Source organism: Lytechinus variegatus, chromosome 14 (assembly GCF_018143015.1).
Source record: "Lytechinus variegatus isolate NC3 chromosome 14, Lvar_3.0, whole genome shotgun sequence".
In the NCBI taxonomy this organism is placed as follows: domain Eukaryota; kingdom Metazoa; phylum Echinodermata; class Echinoidea; order Temnopleuroida; family Toxopneustidae; genus Lytechinus; species Lytechinus variegatus.
In genome coordinates this window covers 9,621,370-9,644,686 of record NC_054753.1, presented here as the reverse complement: position 1 = coordinate 9,644,686, position 23,317 = coordinate 9,621,370, and the positions used below count along the sequence as shown (strand labels likewise).

The 23,317-nt window shown below is 35.3% G+C and overlaps 1 protein-coding gene across 8 annotated transcripts in view; it reads right to left on the bottom strand.

The window, feature by feature from the left end:
• The window catches only part of LOC121428230 (anoctamin-7-like), an 86,017-nt gene that overhangs the window by 3,741 nt on the left and 58,959 nt on the right, over window positions 1-23,317 (bottom strand). The window contains exons 14-22 of one of the 8 annotated variants that reach the window (XR_005971751.1): window positions 22,264-22,375; window positions 19,952-20,104; window positions 19,144-19,280; window positions 18,350-18,555; window positions 15,354-15,487; window positions 12,540-12,630; window positions 11,542-11,661; window positions 9,658-9,691; window positions 6,969-7,029 (exon numbers count right to left, since the gene is read on the bottom strand). Coding sequence is in view for 5 of the 8 variants with exons in the window: in XM_041624849.1 (XP_041480783.1) it covers window positions 9,677-9,691; window positions 11,542-11,661; window positions 12,540-12,630; window positions 15,354-15,487; window positions 18,350-18,555; window positions 19,144-19,280; window positions 19,952-20,104; window positions 22,264-22,375 (968 nt within the window). In the remaining 3 variants the exon portion in view is untranslated. Of the gene's footprint in view, window positions 1-6,968; window positions 7,030-9,635; window positions 9,692-10,119; window positions 10,161-11,541; window positions 11,662-12,539; window positions 12,631-15,353; window positions 15,488-18,349; window positions 18,556-19,143; window positions 19,281-19,951; window positions 20,105-22,263; window positions 22,376-23,317 lie in introns of all 8 variants that reach the window. The other 7 variants (XR_005971750.1, XR_005971752.1, XM_041624850.1 and 4 more) reach the window with 7 other exon arrangements.

The following is a 23,317-nucleotide window of genomic DNA, read 5'->3' as shown; positions in this document are numbered from 1 at the left end:
TCCCGATAACGGATTAGGGGAATGCAGGTGGACCACTACACCGGGGTTTCCCCCTACTCTTATACGAATAGTGCAGTGGGTTCTTAACGTGCAAAGGTGGTGACTCTCCTCTACACGGGTCCTCCATTTAACGTCCTATCCGAGGGACGGAGTGTTTTCCATTGTATCATAGCCTGCATCTATGAAACATAGGGAAAAGGATAAGATGACATCGTGATCTTGAATTTTGTCATGTCTACGTCCCCTGTGAGAGATGATCAGATGGCAAGATCTTTGATCTTGTCATGTCTTCATCTTTAGACGAGATGATCAGATGGCAATTAGATCTTGGATCCGAGATCTTGCCATTTGATCATCTTCTAAATGGTGTAGACATGACGAGATCCAAGATGTGATCATCTCTCACATGGGATGTAGACATGACAAGATCCGAGATCTTATCCTTTTCCCTAAGAGATGTAGACATGATGAGATGATTATATGAACATCTGGGTGGCACTTTTAAGCTTCCATTGAGAAGAGAGAGATTAACAAAAAAAAAGAAAGAACCAAATAAAGATAAATAAGTGGCAAAAATGGATACAGAGCAGCAATATAAATAAATGCAAGAGAAAGAGAAAGGGGGAGAAGAGATCTAGGCAAAATTCAAACAAAGATGAAATAAATTGAAGAATAAAAAAAGGAAAAGGATACAAAGAGAGTTTGAATAGATAAATGGGCTGAAAGAAATTTTAGCTTATTTTTAAAACTTACTGGTATAATGTTCTATTCTAACTTTTTCCAAGGCAAATGACATCCATACGTTAATGCACTACACTACATTTCATGTACATGTATCAGATACAACAAATTGGTAAATTCATATATTTTAGGAGAGAATGAAAGAAAGTGGCAATAGAATCACATCATAGATATACTAATAACTGTATCATCTCCTTAATAAATTCTAACTGGATATCTGTTTCCAAATATTATCAACAGGAAAATTAGAACAATGAAGAAAATTTTGGAACTCATCATATAACTTTACAGACAACAAAAGGCAAATTATCAAAACACTAACATGCTCAAACTTTTGTTTGATGAAGTACTTTTGATCAAAACACATAATATGGTCTCATACACTAAGCAATTTAATGAACAATTTATTTTTAATGCACGAAAATGTTACATTTGCGAGCAGAATAGTTGAAGTCTAAGAGATGGAAAAAAAAAGACTATCTAGTGAAAAAATCATTAACATGTGAACACACAAACACAATTATGAGATAAATCCCCAGCTATCACTATGTGCAGCTAATAAACAGTAACACGCATAATTAGACTCCAGAGACAGGCACTTTAAAGATAAACAAAAGTAGTTGCAGGCTTGCAGTAAACACTGATTTTATGAAAAAGTCTGTAAAATCGAGGTTAATTTTCAGCCTTTTAGGTCTTAAACTGATAAAGTAATCTAAAGAAAACTTTGTGAAATCATGAGATCTAAGCTGAATATAAAAAAAATCACAATGAAAAACGCCAAGATAAGCATATGTGGGACATCATTATTGCTGGATAAAATACATTACATTTTGATGAAATGTCACGCTTACTTTTCTTATTTCTCAGCAATTACACATTTTCTTCCAGAGCCATTAGGCACATAGTATTCATTCATACATTCAGACACTTGAATGGATCCATATATTAAAGTCTGCACGAACTCATTCTGAAATCATAGCACAACTGACATTTCTCTTTAAAGGTAAATACCAGTTGTGGTAACGATCTAAAATGAGTTCAAACAAAATCCATTGAAATTACCACCCAAATGTTTGTATGTATGAATAAAAACAAACAAATCAAATGAAATTACCAACTAAGTGTTTGTATATATGAATTAAAAATATGTGCGAACTGGCTCTGAAAGAAAATGTGTATTTGCTGATAAAGTGAGCAAAATAAGCAGAGAATTCCATCAAATGCTGTGTTTTCCAAGCAATGTTAATACACTGGCCAACATGTGCTTTTCTGTGTTGGTGATCATCAGAATAATTGGTTTTGAGCTAAGATTTCATGATTTCACAAAGATAAGTTTACATTGATGTACCAGATCTAGATATTTGATAATATGTTGAAAATTAACCTTGATTTAAAACTTTCTCATGAAAAAGTGTTTGCTGCAACTACTTTCTTTCACCTTTAATGTAAACAGACAGGGAGGTTGACAGTCTATGAATACACTTGAAATGAGGATCACTTCAACTAGATTCAAATATGGTAGATTGTCAAATATGTCACTTTTTGACATCGTAATACTAATAGATGGGATTTGTAATGCACCAAATCCAATTGGCAGAGTGCTCAACGCACAGTGAAAGAAAGAAAGAGAAGTACATATAACACGAAGAGTGGAAAATTAGGATTTTGTATAACAAGTGGAACGCCTCTGGCAGTCTCGCCTGCATTACGCAATGCAATATAGCAGCAGTGCTTCCTTTGAAAATAGCTAATTATTCACAGAAAAAAACACTAGTATGATAATAAAATATTATGCCCATTAACCAAAAATGACCATTGACCATGATCATGTGACCTAAGACATGTGCAAAACAATCATTCATACTTGATTATCCTAAAGTCAATGTTTCATGAGCTAGATCCATAAACTCCCTTAATTATGCCAGTATAACACAGACTCCCAACACAGCCAGAGTTCACTGACCTTTAAATGACCTTTGATCTTGGCCATGTTCCTGAAATGCAAACAGCGTATACAGGGATACACTGCTGCTCTTATATCCACGTTTCTTGAACTAGATCCATAGACTTAAAGTTATTCCTCAAATAACCCCAACATGGCCAAAGTTCATTGACCCCAAGTAACCTTTGACGCTGGTCATGTTACCGAAACTCACACATGATATCCAGGGATACATGGTTGCATGTCCAGGGGGGTGTTTCACAAAGATTTAAGTATGACTTAGGTCGCACTTAAATGTTGACGCGTACATGATATGCAACAAGCAATCTTATTGATCAATACGCAGTAGTGTGCGTCCTCTTGGCACAATCTGACCAATGCTGTCATGCATTTTATACTGCGCGCAACTAGGCATTTAAGTGCGACTCTAAGTCATAATTAAATCTTTGTGAAACACCCCCCAGGTTTCATGAACTAGATCCATACACTTTGGAAGTTATGACAACATTTCAAAAACTTAACATTGGTTAAGATTTCGATATTGATTCCCCCAACATGGTCTAAGTTCATTGACCCTAAATGACCTTTGACCTTGGTCATGTGACCCAAAACTCAGGCAGGATGTTAAGTAATACTTGATTACCCTTATGTCCAAGTTTCATGAACTAGATCCATATACTTTTTAAGTTATGATGACATTTCAAAAACTTAACCTTGGTTAAGATTTTGATGTTGATGCCGCCGTCAGAAAAGCGGCGCTTATAGTCTCGCTCTGCTATGCAGACGAGACGAAAATCAAATTTTACAGTGGTTATCTATTTTGTCATCTTAAAACAATAATTAGGTTTCAGAAAAATCACTCATAAATACAATTTTTAACTTCAAGCATTTAGGTCACTATAATTTTTTTTTTAAATGCCATGTTTTACCAAGGTTATCTTCAGTTCCGAAAACTGTCCTCCCAGCGGGCTGTGCTCAACAAGATGGTCTAATACTTTCTCATATTTCTCTAATTTGAGTCATTGATAAATACAACTATATATTTCTCGCACTTATCATTCAATATTTCTAGCAATTTGTATGTAGTCACCTAAAAAAATTCTTATTTCTAGCATTTGATACACTTATTTAAGTTTTATTATGTGACAATGTGTTTTGGTGTTTGTTTTATTTTCACACTTATTTTGTTTTTTCTCCGGCAATGGGGTTTGTTTTATTTTCACACTTATTTTGTTTTTCCTCCGCAATGGGGTGTGTTTTATTTTCACACTTATGTTGTTTTTTCTCAGGCAATGTAGTTTGAATTTTTACAAAGTAACCATATCTCTTTAAATTGTCTCTTTTATTTTTATTGTATAATACATTGCTTCCCGCACTAGAATCACAAGTACTGTTACTAATTCCCTCTGAACACAACACATTCCATTTCCAAACTGATTTCAGAAAGTGTATCATAAATACTGAAATTGACATTTGAGTCTATTGCCAGCCTCACTGTAGGAATAAAAGCAAATTCAGTTCCAATTCGGACTGATGTCAGATGAATTTTGGGCTTTACTCTGACCACAAGGTTTCCAATGAAGCAGAAATGGATTTTGATATCTTTAGCATTACTCTGATGCAAAATTGTATTTCTTAAAATGTTGGTTGAATCGGATTGTATAGTGTGCAGTGGGCTTAACAGACAAAGGTGCAAAATCATAGAAGGGCCACTCACATTGCTCAAGATTGTGACAAACCTTGACTATAAAGGGGAACGAAACCTTTGAAATAAATAGGCTTGCCTCAAAACAGAAAAATCAAAGAATAAGAACAAAGAAATTTGAGAAAAATCTGACAAATAATGAGAAAATTATGAGCATTTGAAAATTGCAGTCACTAATGCCATGGAGATGCTCCCATTGGCAATGCGACAAGGATGTGTGATGTCACATGTGAACAACTTTCCCTTTGATGGACTATAAAATATCCCCCCCCCCAAAAAAAAATGTCTCTTTTTGCTTTTTCTTATGGTGATACAAACTCTTTATCCATGATGTATTCTTTGAAAGTCTGTATTACAAGCTCTCCTATAGAAAGAATACATGATCTACTGATAGATGTGATCAAAGAGGCAGTTAATAGTGAAATATATATAACAAAGTAATGGGGAGAGTTGTTCACAAGTGACATCACACATCTCTATCGCATTGCCGATGTGAGGATCTCAATAGCATTAGTGATCGCAATATTGAACTTTCTCATTATTTGTCCCATTTTTCTCAAACCTCTTTCTTTGATTTTTCTGTTTTCACACAGGCTATCTTATTCCAAAGGTTTCATTCTCCTTAGATTACTTTTACATCTAATTTCAGAGATTTAGTAAGTCAAGGTTATAAAACATTGACATGTTTTAAGCTTTTATTTGAATTTTTTGCCGTCTCCGATATGCAGGTTCAAGGTCAGAGGTCAAAAGATGCGAGTCCGAGGTGCGGCTGATTTCACAGTAAAGCATGATTTTCAAAGTTTGATTTCATTTTGAATTTCCTGTAAATTCCGAAATGAAATTGAACTTTCAAACTCATCAAATATAAATCATTAGATACAAAGATCTGATTTTTTTATTTATATCTAATTAAAGTAAAGATTTGTCATAATTTGTATAGCTCACAAGAAGAATAGTCTACTTCACAAACACAAACTAACAGAATAGTCTACTTCACAAACATAAACTAACAGAATAGTCTACTTCACTAACACAGAGATTACATAGACACTTGATTTCATCAAAGATAAATAAACATGGAGGATATACAAAGAAAAACTTCATATGCAGATGATTCATGAAATGTAAGAAAAGTGCATTACCTAAATGCCAAGATCGCTATGTTGGTGCAGCGTTATGTGAAAAGTGTCACACGCACACCACATTCGTTTTATCTTCTTTCTTTGTGTGTGAAACAAGTAGGGGACAGATTGTGAAAAAGTGATACACATTAGATACACAATTTCAATTAAATAGACTCTGGAGAGCATTTCATCAACAATTTTGTCTGACTAGTTATCGATCTGAAAAGTTTCCTTCAATTTGATTGGCTGAGAAGTACTGTAACTATGTTAATTGTCGGATGAAAGAGGACTTGTCGGATAAAACATCTGACAAGTAATTTCATGAAACGCTCCCCAGGTCTACAAGAACAGAGAAAAGAATATGAACATCATTTAGTTTTGACCTCATTAAACAAATTAACACCAGATTTAAGCTTCATTATTAAAGATGATAAATAATTTCGATTCAAACATTAGAATTCTGATTTCCAAAGAAAATGTCATCTATGGTAAAATTGCTAGAAGCTAAAAAATCATTGGTTTTTGCCAGTAAATCTGCCAAGAAAGTTCTCAAGGCTGGTGCCAGGGTAATTTGATGATTTGGAGGGGGGGTGACCTAAAAAGCAATGCCATTACTTTTTTAATTGACCATCAGGGGTCATATAGTGTTACCCAACCAACCCGATCTCTATCTTTGTACCCCCCCTTCCCCTTTCTCCTTTTTTTTATTCTCACACCCTTCCCCCTGACTATTATGGAAGGAAGGGACCACCCCCTCCCCTGTAACACCATCCCTGAAAACTACTTGAATGAGCCATTGCTTCATGTATAAAGCAAATAATGCACCGTGCAACTATAAATGAAGAAAAGCTAACTATATGAAGTGACATGAACATTTTGGATGCTCAGACAGTTTGACAAGAAAAGCAATTATGTCCCAATCTATATGATTTATGGAATAAATGGAAGAGATGAGGACATTGGGCGAGCATTCCATGAAAAGTATAGACAGTGATTTTCACTCATTAGTTTGCTCTTAGCCAATCAAGTGCAAGGATTTCAGTAGCTTATAACAAATAGTCAATGAATTGCTCCCCTGTATTTAGGAGTTTTCCCCCTCTTCACATGGGGAGGGGATATTATGTAAAAGTATAGATATGGGAACTATTGAACAGGTAATGTTATCAATATACATATTCATACTAGAAGGTGGATTCCCAAAGTTAGTCATTCAATAAATTAATAATCACCATGAATACTTGATATGACAAGAACAAATCTGTAACAACTAAAATAAGTTCATATATGAATAGAACTCCCACACACAATCAAATAGAATAACTGGACAGTATTACAACTTGTTTCGTGTAAGTGCTATTTTTTTGCAAATTAGTCATTCTTAATTGGTCCAATGTTTTGGTGAATGTGCTGTGCATTGACTTCAAACTAAAACAAAATCACATTACTAAATCCTCACACAGATCAATTCCAAATGACCTACTTTAAATCAAACCACATGGAATGCATCTGTGTCATCACTTGTGGAAAAATGAAAAAGAGGCAAGGGATTTTCAGTGAATATATGAACTGATACTCGGTGAATAGATTTCACAGATTGTCAATTCTTAAATCTGTTTGTAAGTTGCAAAAACATGCACAAAATTATGCAGGACTAGAACATGTTCTTACAGTGTTGTAGTTGACACATAGCTAGGGAAACATTTTTTAACAAAAAAAATCATGTCACCAGTTGCGTGTGAAATGATTTGTGACTTATGAACAGCTTTATGAAAATACATAAACTTAAGATTGAAAATGCATGTGAATTTGAAGTTTCGTGTTTTTTTTTATGAGCAGCAATTTCAATGAAGCAGCATTGATGATGAACTGGGTTTATCGAATACCAAAGAGTGACATCATCAATTTTTGTATGTCAGAATTTTTTACACCATATTTTGGTAGATAGGGACAGTGATTTTCCGTTTTACAGTTAAATATAACAGAAATTCTGTTTGGTTCTTATACTTTTCATGTAAAAATTCATGGAATTCACCTTTGCAAAACGGAATTCAGGTTTTTGATCTGTAGATTTTCAGTGACAAAGCAGAATTTCCATTTTTAGATCAAGTTGAAACAGAATTACAGATTTTTTTTTAAACGAAAAAAAATCACTGTCTCTAGGAAGAGCATAATGAACAAAAAACCCCACAATCCAAATGTGCTTGTAATCGGTCCATTGGGCCCCTAGATATGACCTCATGAATAAATGACTTTAATTGGGCAACTCGCATTCATGAGGTCATTTCTAAGGCTCATGGACTGATTCCCACCAAACTGTTTTTCATTTTGGAAAAAAAGTGTTTTTCATCGCGCTTTACCAAAATATGGTATAAAAAATGCTAAAATGCAAAAAAAATGTGATGTCATCACTTCGGTACACTACAAGGAATGTGACCAACACATACCTACCCATATGTAGCGCATAGTCCTTCTCATACTAAAGGTGAATCCATAGATTCCATACTAGTCTGAATGTTAGTAAAGGAATCAATGATTTATTTTCTTTTTTGTTCTTCAAAATATCACTTTCTTTCAATTTTTGATGACAAAATCATTTAATGGTAGTGGACAAGTATGTTAAAAGGAAATCAAATGAAATATCCTAAGATTTCCAGAAAATTGCTAAAAAATATGTCTATAGGCCTACAGTTTATATATCAAAATATATTACTCAATTCATCACCAACAAGCCCTATTTTCACAAAGAAATGGTTCAAACTTATTGAATGGTAATTTGTGTGGCTCCGGTGTGAATAAAAGGTAGTAGAAAAAAATTGTTCAAACTATTATGATACTACGACCAAATATATATACATGTATTCTGGAGGCCCTGTTCCATAAAATTCACTTTTATGGTGACTCTGCCATCCAATGGTGACTTCAATGGAATTTTTTATGTGATTGGCTGTTGAACATTGTTACCATGGTAATTAATTTTATCATTGGATGGCAAAGATACCATGATACTAATTTCATATGAAAAGGGCCCTTTAAAATGATTTTCATTTCCTTTTCTCATCCTTTAAAACCAGAAGGGCGTATCATGAATTTTTTTCAGCTTTGACTATTTAATAATAATATAATAACATAGGGTATTTATATTGCGCACATATCCACCTTTTTAGGTGCTCAAGGCGCTCCTATATTACCCGGCTAAGCTGGGTGTTCATAGCGCACACAGCTTTTTAAGGATTACTTCCTACCGGTACCATTTACCTCACCTGGGTTGAGTGCAGCACATTGTGGATCAGCCTTTGCTGAAGGAAATTACGCCATGGCTGGGATTCGAACCCTCGACCCTCTGTTTCAAAGTCCAAAGACTAATCCACTGGGCCACAACGCTCCACTTAAATGAAATTCTTAGTTGCTTTCATCGTCTAGGAAACACCGGTTGATTTCAAGTCCAGTATTGGTGTTGGAAGCACAAATTGGATAGTGTTTACTCGCTCAGAAAACCTATTTTGAGTTTATTCTGGAGCGTTGTGGCCCAGTGGATTAGTCTTCGGACTTTGAAACAGAGGGTTGTGGGTTCGAATCCCAGCCATGGTGTAATTTCCTTCAGCAAGAAACTGATCCACAATGTGCTGCACTCAACCCAGGTGAGGTAATAATTCCTTAAAAAGCTGTGTGCGCTATGAACGCCTAGCTTAGCCGGGTAATACAGGAGCGCCTTGAGCACCTAACAAGGTGGAGATGTGCGCAATATGAATACCCTATATCATTTACAAAAATGATAAAGTTCACAATAGTAATGGCTCAACACCTTGTGAGTGACTTTTCAGGACCACGTTCATTTCATGTTTGGTGCTGTGCTCATGTAAAACCTGACCTGACACCAACACCAAAAGGTCAACACTGAACTTGAAATCATCCATTGTTTCTAACCGTTCAGAGCTGACAGTATAGTCGTCTCTGACAACTTTCATGAAACACCTCCCGTATATTACCACCCTGTAATAAATAACATGTTTTGGTTAGTTCTCGTATGATTCCATGATTGTGCCAACAAATCCTCTATACCGACATGATGCTGTTAGAGTGATTGATTTAGTAATTTCACTTTGTCCGTCACCCTGTTTCTGACCTTATCACCGCAGCGTACTCACCAAAGACAGGTATGGCAAATTATCCATCAAAGTTCTGAAAATAAACCATCCTCCCATGAATATACCACAACATAGTTTGTATACAGGGATACAGGGTTGTATCAACATCAAAGCTTTGAAGAGGAATGTGCTTTGCAAAGGGTAAGACCATTTCTATAGCACCATTGACAATGCATAACTCTTATGTGAGAGGACGAGACATGTCAGAATCTTATAACTTTTAAATTTGAATTTGAATATTATGAGGAAAACTGAAATGAAAGGTACCACTGATTTATTTGATCTCGGATATGAATTCATTAGCATTAATTAACTTCCAAGAATGGATGGCAGGGAGCTAAATGTACAGTAGTCGATAGTGGCAAATGACCCATGACCTCGTGACACTGGGTATATACACCAAAGTTTGTGCAACAAAATACTGGATCCTGATGTATATTCAAGTGGAAAATTCAACATTACCTTTATACAGGCTGATCGATATCATTCTGTCAGTTGACATACTAAGTGGAAATTAACATCAATCATGAAATCTCAATCATGTTTGCTAATCATGTACTTGAGCTCAGGGAAATTGAGTACATGAACATACATGCAACCCAAATGATCTATATCAGTTTAAAGGCCCACAAAACTAATATGCACAACTGTCACTTTCAGTGCACATGTTAACAAACACAGAAGTTTGTAAAGCTCTTGGAGAGGGTGGGTTAAAATTATATTCTGGTTGAGCAATTGGAGAGTGTGATGATACTGAAATACAATATTGGACTGCCACAGAACTAAAGTTTGGGAAACTGGTTTTTAAAATCATCGGTTGAACCCATGGTTTATTTAGATTTTCTGTATAAATTACTTTAATACTGCTGATATTAAACAATATGTCCAATGCTGATGCATGCTTTTGTCTCAGTGCGCCAAATGACACCTGTTGCCATGGTTACGTGTGCAATTTTATTCAAGAATCTACCACTTTGAAAAGTGGACTAATTAATTCAAAACAGTGGACTCGGTTGTCAATGTGGCGCACTGTAACAAAAGCGTGCCTCACCGTTGAACATTTTAAACATACACGATAAACTATTAAAGCATAATTTATACAGTAAATCTGTATGAACCATAGGTTCAACCAAGAAGATTCCATGACCACGCATCAAATTTATTCAAGCAGTTGTTCATTTCTATAGAAGCACAAAAGAAAATACGGCAGTTTCAAGATCAAGAACTGTAGAATGGTATTATTTTATCATTTTTATCCTCAGAGCAGTCTATTTAGTAACATTTACATTTATATAAAAACAATAATAAAAGTTCAATGAAACAATATGACATTCATTTGCAGAACTAACTTTTGTGATTACTTAGACTTTAAATAATCGCATTGTGACTGATACAGCATAAAGACTAAAATGGAAATTCCAGTCTATTTTCAGTCTCCCTTGAAGCCAATCTGGGCTCTGTAGGCTTGCAGCAAGCAGAATCATGTTTGATTTTTTAAATTATTCCTATCATATTTAATGCCAAACTTCAAATGACATGATTTTACTTCTTAGAAAAATGTGATTTGTTCGAAAATTGCGTCATATTCGTATTGTGTGGTGTGCGGCAGGCTTAATTTGCATAAATGTAAAGAACTGAGCCCTGTCATGTAAACAGTTGCAACTGATAGGAATCAATTGCAACTTTGAGAGCAATCTCAACATTGACATTGGAAGATCAACTTAAGATCAATCTCAAGTCTTGAATCAATACCAAGCATCCATTACAAGTTTTAAAAAGAAAGAATCCTTAATATTCAAACTGAAAGGACCTTGTAACAGGCTTAAGTTTTGTGTATTAAAGGGGGCAGCATCACAATTTAAAGAAAAGATATGGAATAAATACCTGGAATTCCTGAAGCGCTTGTTTGCCCATGTAAGCTTCTTTCTTTATCTTGATCTCTAACGCTTCAGGAATGTCTGGGACGATAAAGTCAATGAATCTTGAAATACCAAATACAAAATGCTGTAAAGAAAAAAAAAAGGTAATTTTAGATCAATTAGGCAGTAGAACATCATCACAAGGCAAGAGATCAGGACTTGAAATAAAATTATTCACAAATAAAATATCAAATACGAAATGCTGTCAAGAAAAAAAGAGGCAATTTCAGATCAAATAGATCAATAGACATCGCAAGGCAAGGGATGTACAGGTACATGTAAGTACAAAAATATACAGTTGTACATGAATGACATAGCAAATACAAAATGCTGTACAGAAAAAAAGAAAAACATTAAAAAGAGGTAGTTTAAGGTAAAAAAAGTACCAGTAATCAAATTTTGAACATCACAAGGCAAGGGTGTAAGAAATGAAATTAGAGACCCAATTCTCCATTTTTTTCTAAAATTTCAATTCTGAAGAAACAAAGAAAAATGTTAAGTTTCCATGGTGACATAGCTTCACATACAGATGATTAACACTGTAAAGAAGTTTGATGGGCAGATTTTTCACTTCTGAACATTTTTTTGCATTGATTTTTAGGATTTCTACTGTATTTTTCTTAGTTCAAATTTGTTGGCCTGAAAGACTGTTTTCCATGAAATTCCTAGAATTCTATGTTATTCAATTCCATGATTTTATTGTTTTCATGTATCGAGACCTGGGGATTTGAACTAAAAGAGAATATCAAAGAACATAAACATAAAGGAACTTAATTTGAAGTGTTGTTCATCATGCCTGCATTCTTAAAGACAAAACTATATCAGGAAGCATTACACGAAGGATCTTGTCAATGCACTTTCCCTGACAAAGATGCTCTCAGCCAATCAAATGACAGGATTTCAGTAGCTTATAACAGTTGACAGTGAAAACCATTGAAAGTGGCTATAGTGAAATACACCTACCTCGAAGAGGATGACGAAACCTAGCTTGACTGACAAAAGCTGCCAATAGAATCTGGTGTACTCTCCATTCATATCTCGGAAATCTTTATATCTGGAGAGGATAAAAAATTAATTTTCACTACCCACAATGCAATTCCAAAGCAAATTAAAACTGTTGATATTATGACATATATATGGCCAAAGTGAATGGGTTGAATGTGAAAACGTTGAGAGGGTAATTTCCTATGCGTACATTCATAATGAATAATAATATGCAGTTTCATGTAGTGCAAATTACAATTGAGTCTCTCAGCTCTTTGAAAAAGTAGAATGAGAAACTAGAATTTAATTCGTCATGCGGACGAATTAGGTGGTCTGTCATGATTTTTCATTCAGAGTCGGCTAATGTATAAAATGAATAATTTAGATATGATTGATAATCTTGATTCTAGACATCCTAAGAATAAATTTTGACCATTGCTCAATGTGATTATTAATGTTTCCCATAGACTTTACACGTAAGCAATTTTGAGAATTACAATTCCAATATTGCAAGTGAAAAACGGGCATGATCCCGGCATCTGATCAAAAAGTGGAGGGCACATTACCGAAAGCCCAGAATCTCAGCTATAACATATTAAAAGCTCCGGCAAAACTGACAAGAAGAAATGGAGATATGGCTCACGAAATAGAGGAATGTCGAATCTAGTTTTGAGAAAAAGTCATGTCCCATAGAGATTACACACAAAATACATGTGATATGAAAAAAACAATTATAATCTGTTTTATCTTGCTAAATTTTAACTTTCATACCTTTTAATTATCATAAAGGATCATGTAAGAGGTGGCAAAAAGAAAAAAAAAGAAAAAAAAATCATCTTTTCTACCCCAGGAATCGAACCTCCGCCCTCGAGAAAGCAAGTCAAATGCGTTATCCATTGAGCCACGATATTCCCCATAGAGATTACACGTAAGCAATTTTGAAAATTACAATTCCAATTTTGCAAGTGAAATACGGGCATGATCCCGGCATCTGATCAAAAAATGAAGGGCACACTTCCGATAGCCCAGAATCTCAGCTACAACATGTTAAAAGCTCAAGGAAAGCTGACAAGAAAAAATGGAGATATGGCTCACGAAATAGAGGAATGTCGAATCTAGTTTTGGGAAAAAGTCATGTCCCATAGAGATTACACGCAAAATGAGGAAAAATGACATGCCTCTTTTCATCGCTGTTTTACGCAATGATGCGTTTCTCAAAACGAATATTCATCTTAACTGAGGAGAAAGAGTACATTATAAACTACAACATATTGAAATTTGGGCGAAAAATGATCTATATTCGAGAAGTTACAGCCAAATTTGCATAAATTTGATGACGTCATTTTTGAAAAAATGAAATTTTTAGTTTGGGCGCCATTTTGATGACGTCACGATATAATTTAGGGACAATGGTGACATGAAATCGAATCTACAACTAATACTCTATCGATATATGAAAAAAAAGTTGGGGGTCAACGGACTTTTTAAAGAGCTACAGTGAATTTACAATAGGCATGTTTTTGCCCATATATGGCCTATAGTGAGAGCTCGCGCGCACACGTGCTGCAAACTTTAATGGGTGTTAATTTCTATATTAATGGTTGTAGAAGGTTGATCAAGGTATCAAATTGCTCAGAATTTTATTAGCAATGCAATGATATTAAAAGAAACGGTTTTTCTGCGTTGCGTTAAGGTGTAACGCGCGGAAACGCGCGCGCATACGTGCGCGCGCGCAAATTTTCGAAATGCTTAAAATGACCTGAAACGTACCCAAAAAAATTTATAGGTCATTTGGACGATTTTTTTACCTTTGACGCGCGCGTCATGACCTCTACATGACCTTTGATGACATTGACAGTTGACCCTTGACATGAAGTTAATGTCATGTAAATATTGTTAATTTTTGATAATTGATAATGAAGATATGATCAAATGAAGAATTTTACAAAATGGCGCGTAGATGACGTCATCATGACCATATGACCTTGAAAAGCTTATTTTGCCGTCTCTATGATAGATTCTATATATGACGAAAAAATCAGCAAAATTGATTCAGCCAATTTCGAGAAAAGTTGGCGACAAAAAATAGGTACCATGAATAAAGAAATAAAGAAAATTCTGACGAAATCAATAGGTGATCTGTCGTAGACAGGCCACCTAAGAAATAAAAAGTAAACAATCATGATTTGATTCTTCAAATAGACAAATAAAAATCCAAGAAAATTCAAGAGCCTACTGATCTCTAAACTTATTTGAGGTCAATGCTAATTTGATTTTACAATTAATATTGAACTCAACCAATCAGGAGCAATGCCGTTCACCCGACCAAATTAAATCATTTCATGCTCTAAATTAGCAACGCAATAAAAAAACAAAATCACTGTTAAAAAATGCAATTGGCAACTTATCATCAAAATCTTATATAGATAAGTGATTGTTGCCAATTTTAGGAACAAAAGCAGATAGATTGATGATATTAATAGGCATACACATCTGTAAAAACCATCTAAGAAACTGGATGAAGCATTTAACAACATGCTCTTTTGAGGCCACTGGAAAGACTTAAAAAGTACTCCAGTATGTCAAGCGTGCAAAAAGATCCACACTTTTTTCTCTTACGTGTGAATCAATGCATGTTGTTTCTTCTGTATTGGTATGGTCCCGTATACTGCTAAATAAGTCATGGAGTACTTTTCATGTAGCTTCAAGGTCTTGAGTGCGGCAGCATACAAGAATCTTTCTCCAGCATTTTTTTTTTTAATTGATGGTAAGAACCCCAATACCCACACTAACCTGCAAGGAGCATCTGGAGCATCTAACGGAGCATAGGCTAGGGTGAAGTTAACATACCCATCCAAACTGAAATTATATTGGTACTGATAGAGCAGCTTTGGTAAGAATTCGGATGTGAAGGCAATCAAGAAGGCCTGTTGGCATGATGAAGGATGCAAGAGAAACAACAAAGGTTATTAACGTAAACAATTATTTGTTGTCTAAAAACTTTAGTGTTTACTTTCGCATGATAAAGACTAAATACTTCTTTGAAAATACACTTCGAGATGGAAAAAGTTTTGAAAAATGCAGTGAAATTACTGACATATTATGTCATTGATATACCATCTGGTTATTACAATGCTCATGTGTGCTATTTAAGAATGAGCCAGGGAATTTTGAATGGTGGTAATTTGATTTTATGTCACCTTGCCTTGGTGGGGCATAATGTTTTAGAGCTTTAATGTATCATTTCTGTCATTTTATTCATCAGTGAGGAAAAAGTGTTGGGTGGGTGCACTGGGTGTGATATTGCATTGATTGTCAGGGCAAAAATTATTTTGGGGGCTTGGGCTTAACCCTAAATAGACTGGGCTATTTCGACGCCTAAGAAGACTGGGGGGGGGGGCTGATTCAGCCCCCCCTTATGATCTCGGCCGTCGATCGCGCGATCGCGACGAAAATTGGCACATGCGTTACCCATGGCATTATCTACAAAACTGTAACATCAAATTCTGCAAAAAATCTCATGTCTCATTAATTATGCTAATTTATGCGTAAAATCATAAGTTTGCTCTAATTAATAAAATAATGCCCCTGAAATGCTAATTTTTGTTTCACATACTCTAGATAGGCATCTGATCGAATTGATTTTTTAAAAATTTCAAAATCACATTTATTTTCTTATGTATTCTATTGTTTTCTAAATTTCTTATGTATTTCTTTGTTTTTCGACTTTTTGTTTTTTATTGTTTTTTCAATGGAAATTGTCGGGGACTTTATTTCTACCATAAAAAAGATAAAATTAATTGATTTTAAGCAGTAAAAGGAAAAATAATGATACATTTATGAATTTTGGCTAAGAACACTATTTGCATTGGATTTGTACACAAATTCACGTTTTTGAGTAATTTTGGGTCTGCATGCACTTACGAAATGTTGCGTAATTTTGGAACCGCGTACCCAGGGGTCACAATTTTGGTCTCAAAAGTTGCGCGAGACTTGAAAGTAAAAAGTCAGCGAGCGACGCGGTCAAAAAATTTCGTGCGGCGGATTTATCGCGAAAAATGTCGAGGGGGGGCTGAATCAGCCCCCCCAGTCTTTTTGGGGTTAAATATTAAAAACGTTACTTTCATATCATTTATTTAACACTGTTATAATTGAGTATCTAAATATAAAAACGGCCCAAGTCCAATTTTGGGCGAAATTGAGTTAAATATGGGAAATGGTTCCTTATACAATGGCTCATCTTGTGTATAAATGATAAATCTGAAATCATCTCAGAAATGCCTTAAATAAAGGAGGAAAATCTGGTATGAGTGTTAGAAAAGCTCAAGTCCAGGACTTGGGCTTATCATACATTCCTATCATAGCGCCCTCTCTCATTACTTTTTCTACTTACTACGGAAGTCTACCATGTATATGAATGTAAGAATGACCCGAGTACATATGATTCTAAAAACAACCCAAGTCCACCAGACAAAAGGCCCCACCAACAAGTAACATGAATATTAATGTTCATAAAAAAATTTGCACTTAAATCTGTTTTATGACATTCTCTGATGTCTTTTGACCAAATATTACTTTCATTGCCCAAATTAAAAAAAATATCTGGGTTTTTGTTCATTTTCTCGAAATGACCTCCTATGGACTTAAAGGTAAATGCCAGTTGTGGTAACGATCTCAAAATGACATTTTACAGAATCCAATATAATGGCCACCCAAGTGTCTGTTTATATGAATAAAAAATATGTGCCGAAGGATTCTGGAAGAAATTGTGTAATTGCTGAGAAATAAGCAAAATAAGCGCGGATTCGGGCATTTCCGTCGGGTCTTTATTCCAGCAATATAATATACACTGTCCCATGTGTGCCTATCTGTGTTTGCGATCTTCAGTGTGATTGTTTTTCAGCTTAGATTTTATGATTTCATAAAGTTCAGTTTATGTAACTGTACCAGATCTAGATCGACTATGATATAGTAATACTTAACCTTGGTTTTACAGACTTTCACACGAAATCAGTGTTTTACTGCAACTATTGTAATTTAGCTTTAAAGAGAAATACCAGTAGTTGCAATAAACACTGATTTCATGAGAAAGTCTGTAAAACCAGGCTTAATTGTCAGTATATCATCGAGGATCTAGATCTGGTACAGTTACATAAACTGAACTTTGTGAAATCTTGAAATCTACGCCGAAAAATATTCACACTGAAGATCACCAACACAGATAGGCACACGTGGGACAGTGTATTATTATTACTGGAATAAAGACCCGACGGAAGTGACCAAATCCGCGCTTATTTTGCTTATTTCTCAGCAATTACACAATTTCTTCCAGAATCCTTTGGCACATATTTTTTATTCATACAAACAGACACTTGGGTGGTCATTATATTAGATTCTGTAAAAAGTCATTTTGAGATCGTTACCAATACTGGAATTTACCTTTAAGCCTTTTTTATATTCATATACTCATTTAGACCTGGATGGATGGGTGTAATACTGAATGAAGCGCCATTCTGATATTTCAAGTGGTTCTGACCAGTGTGGACAACCACAGTCACAACATAGTCTGCAGGCACAGACCCTAATTGCATGATTAAAAAGTGCGTCTTACACACACCAATATAACTTGCCACTGAGAGGCCCTTCTGTGCACGAGCCAAAGCTTGGGTCTTTAGGCTACATATTCAGACCTCTTTCCATGAGTAAAAGAACCTGCTAAGTAAACTAAGGACAACATTGTTGAATAGAGAAGTCATGTACTTGTCCATTCATCCATGATCCAAACTCACATTGCTGATGACAGCGATCTGTGCGATAATCTCAAGGATGTCGAACCACACCCCGATGTCTTGCGCCCTCTCGGCAACGGGCCGCCGCAGCTCACTGACAAATTTCTGGGCATCTAGTCTTATCTCAAGCCAGTTGTTGAGAATGGCAAAGACAGGGGCAAGGGGGAAGGCAGCCACGAAGATGGTGATAAACCCAAACTGGATGACTGCAGAAAATGAATGAAATAAATTGAACTTTTAATGACTGAACTGAAAAGTGCTGTACTGTATTGAATTGACTTGAACTCAGCTAGGCTTCAATGAATTAAATAAAATCAAATTGAACTGCAGTCATTGCATTTCTTTGAATTGAAGATTTGATTTTTACTGGAATGAAATGAACAGCACATGTTTGAATTACACAACAATAATTGAATAACTACAGTACACTGAATGGAATTAAAGTTGAAAAAGGGAAATAGTTGCATTGCATTGAATTGAAATTAAGTCTATAGAAATGAACAGAATAAAATTGAATTACACAGAACAAAATATGTAGGACTACAGTGAGTAAAATGAACACATTTTAATATAACTAAACTGAGTGGAATTTTTAAAGCTGATGAATTTACAGTAAAGGTTATACTACAATCTCAAAACTATTATTATAAGTTACTGCATCATATAACTTGTATTGCATAATTGACTGGTAAAATGCAAATTAATAGTAGATTTCTAACCATAGGTTAGGTTTTATTTAAAGCAAGAACTGAGAGATCTTTTTTGCTCTGATGCTTAATTAAACATGCACTTACTCATTTCCAAATACTCCTCAAAGAGACCTTCGTTAGGTACAAGTTGGTAGTCTTCTTCCCAGCGGGATCCTTCTTCTTCCGATCCTCCAAACGCTGAGCCCTTGAGCTTCCATCTGATGATAAACTGCTTCAGTTTCCTGATGGAAATGTGGAAATATCTTTTTTTCAATCATGGACTAATTGTTGATCATTGTTCATGCGATTATTCTGATGAGTGCATGTTAGTATGTCCGATTTTAATAGCACTGTATTTTTCCAATTTTTGATTGGCAACATTGAACAGATTATCAAATAGATATTCTTTATATTTCCATGTTTTGGGACGCTTGTTAGTCTAAATACTTAATCAGACCTCTCAACCCATGTAATGGGATTATATGTCCAAGGATGATTTTGCATAAAAATAGGAAAGAAACCCTATTTCTTATTGGGTTTTACAGTAAAGTTATTAAGAAAATCAGTTCAAGCTAAGTTAGAGTATAGGAATGCCATTTCAATAAGAAATGGTTGGAAGCGATCCTAAACTATTTATCATAAACAAGAATGCTTACCGGTATTTAGAACAACTTTTAATCAACAGAATTGAGGCTTGCTTTAAACTATATGCATTTCATTACCATGTGCTTTCCTTAATGTAGCTAACACAGGAAACAACATGTGGGACTAGTACAGTATAAATGGATGGGCATAAATAAATTTTAAAAAATTTTAAAGGAGATTATGACAATGAAGGAAAAATTAAGATTATAAAGAGACAAGAAAACTAATAAATTCTAGGAATAATAAGAGAGGTTTAAATGACACTTACGGAATGGCTAATTCTTGGCAATTGTTGATGATCTGTTTGCCAACCATGATAATAAATAGTTGCTGGGCCAGTTCAACCAGACATCCACCGGTACCACAAGCTTCATCTCGAAGACCAAAAAATGTGTTGTAGTTGCCAGGGTAACCAAGAAACCTGGGAGAAGAACAATACTAGTTTCTTACAGAAAACTTTCTATAATTCAAGGTCTGTCTATCGTTATTTATCTTGACAATTATTCATTTATACATTTATTTGTTCAGTCATCCATCCATCCCTGATCCCTCCATTCATTCCTTCCTTCCTTCCTTCATTCATTCATTCATCCATTCACTCATTTCAGTTCATTCAAACAAGAAATATAATCCACTTTTATATAGCGCTTATACATGTACATCAGAACGACATATCTATTAAATCACTTTATAGATATATTACCCCGGTCAATCAATCAGTCACTCCCGCACAAAATGCGCGCACTTCCTCCACTCCCTGGGGAGTATTCCAGTCAGTCGCCAGTGAGGCGCACACAGTACTGGACACGCTATAATGACTTTTACATCCTACTGGGTACCCATTTAGCACCTGGGTCGAGAGTGGCAAAGTGTGGATCATAATGCCTTGCCAAAGGATGCCAGACCTTGGTGGGATTCGAACACACGGCCCTCTGATTACAAGGCACGAGTCAGAACCACTACACCACGGCTCCTCCACAGGTAGGACAATTAATAATCATAGTATTGTTTTCCAGGGGGCAATACAGTACGACAATTAATTTTTTGAAGAATCTAGAAACAAAATATAAAGAACACCTAAACAATTTCACTTGTCATCATACTTCAGAAAAAAAGCTTCAAAATCTGCAACCATTATGCAATACACAAGTACATTTCTTTTCTTTTACTTCAATTCAATTCAAATAACATTACATTTTTCCATATAACATTGAGTGGGAATGTATTGTGTGCATAGTTATATGCAAGCAGATACAAGGAATATGTACAGAGTTAATTTGAAAGACAATACCGCTCTTAGTAAAGGTTTTAGAGAATATTCAAACATAATACCAGCATATGTTGTAAATGTCTAGTAAGAAAAAAATATAACAAGTGGAATGCCTCTGGCCGTCTCACCTGCATCACGCGGTTCAATATAGCAGCAGTGCTGACTTTGAATACTACTCTAACTCGCACAAGATGTTCAATGATACATGGTTACTCTTATGTCCACTTTTTATGAACTAGACCAATAAACTTACAGAGATATGATGGTTATTCAACAAAAAACCCAACATGGCCAAAGTTCATTAACCTTACATGACCTTTGACCTTGATCATGTGACCTGAAACTCGAACAGGATATTCAGTGATACTTGATTTCTCTTATGTACAAGTTTCATGAATCAGATCCATAAACTTTCAAAGTTATGATGGTAATTCAACAGATACACCCAATTCGGCCAAAGTTCATTGACCTTTGACCTTGGTCATGTGACCTGAAACGCGCACAGGATGTTCAGTGATACTTGATTACTCTAATGTCCAAGTTTAATGAACTAGACCAATAAACTTTCAAAGTTATGATGGTAATTCAACAGATACCCCCGATTCGGCCAAAGTTCATTGACCCTAAATGACCTTTGACCTTAATCATGAGACCTGAAACTTGCACAAAATTTTCAGTGATGCTTGATTACTATTATGTCCAAGTTTCATGAATCAGATCCATAAACTTTCAAAGTTATGATGGGAATTTAACAGATATCCCCAATTCGGCCAAAGTTCATTGACCCTAAATGACCTTTGACCTTGGTCATGTGACGTGAAACTCATGCAGGATGTTCAGTGATACTTGATTAACCTTATGTCCAAGTTTCATGAACTAGGTCCATATATTTTCTAAGTTATGATGACATTTCAAAAACTTAACCTCAGGTTAAGATTTCGATGCTGATTCCTCCAACATGGTCTAAGTTCATTGACCCTAAATGACCTTGGTCATGTGACATGAAACTCTAATAGGATGTTCAGTAATACCTGATTAACCTTATGGCCAAGTTTTATTAACTAGGTCCATATACTTTCTAAGTTATGACATCATTTCAAAAACTTAACCTCAGGTTAAGATTTGATGTTGACGCCGCCGCCGCCGTCGCCGCCGCCGCCGTCGGAAAAGCGGCGCCTATAGTCTCACTTTGCTTCGCAGGTGAGACAATAAACCAGTCATGCTTTCTGAGAGCAGATTTGAAATGATGAAATGTTATAAACATAGCTTACTGTAAGGGAATTGAACTGAAACGTGGCAAGGACACTTACTTTCCCTTGAAGAATGCGATGTAAAAGATGGATGAGAAGAAATTCATGAATTGAAAGACGAAGACCTTGAAGGTTAGGTTGTCCTCGTACTCCGTCTGGGTCCGATGCATCTCTATCAAAAGAAACACAGAATTCACATAAACTTTTAAAGATAAATTCCAGTTCTGGTAACGATCTCAAAATAACTTTTTACTGAATCTAATATAATGACCACCCAAGTGTCTGTTTGTATGAATAAAAGATATGTGCCAAACGAATCTGGAAGAAATTGTGTAATTGCTGAGAAATAAGCAAAATAAGCGCGGATTCGGTCACTTCCGTAGGGTCTTTATTCCAGCAATAATAATACACTGTCCCACGTGTGCCTATCTGTGTTGGGGATCTTCTGTCTGAACATTTTTCAGCATAGATTTCAAGATTTCACAAAGTTCAGTTTATGTGACTGTACCAGATCTAGATCTGTGATGATATTCTGACAATTAAGCCTGGTTTTACAGACTTTCTCATGAAATCAGTATTTATTGCAGCTACTGGCATTTCTCTTTAATACATGTATCTCTCATAACATTGTTGGACAATTTCATATAAAAAATAAATTTATTTTTTATATATATTTTTGTACATTCAACTCTCATTTCTATCCATTCTTGTTCCACTTCATAAACTACAGACCAGGGGGGTGTTTCATAAAGATTTAAGTATGACTTAGGTCGCACTTAAATGCCGACGCGTATCTGAAATGCAACGTGCAATCTTATTGATCAATACGCAGTAGTGCGCGTCCTCTTTGCATGATCTGACCAATGCGGTCAAGCCTTTTATTCCTCATGCAACTAGGCACTTAAGTGCGACTCTAAGTCATACTTAAAATCTTTGTGAAACACCCCCCAGCTGTGATAATCTGAAAGCATTACAGGTTGCATATGAACTAGAAAATGGTCACAAGTAGATTCAGGAAGGCCCCACATACAGGGAATGGACATGATAATTTCTGGAATTGCCCTGCTTCAAACAGGAATGCTACTAGCCAAGTATATCAAATATCAATGGATAA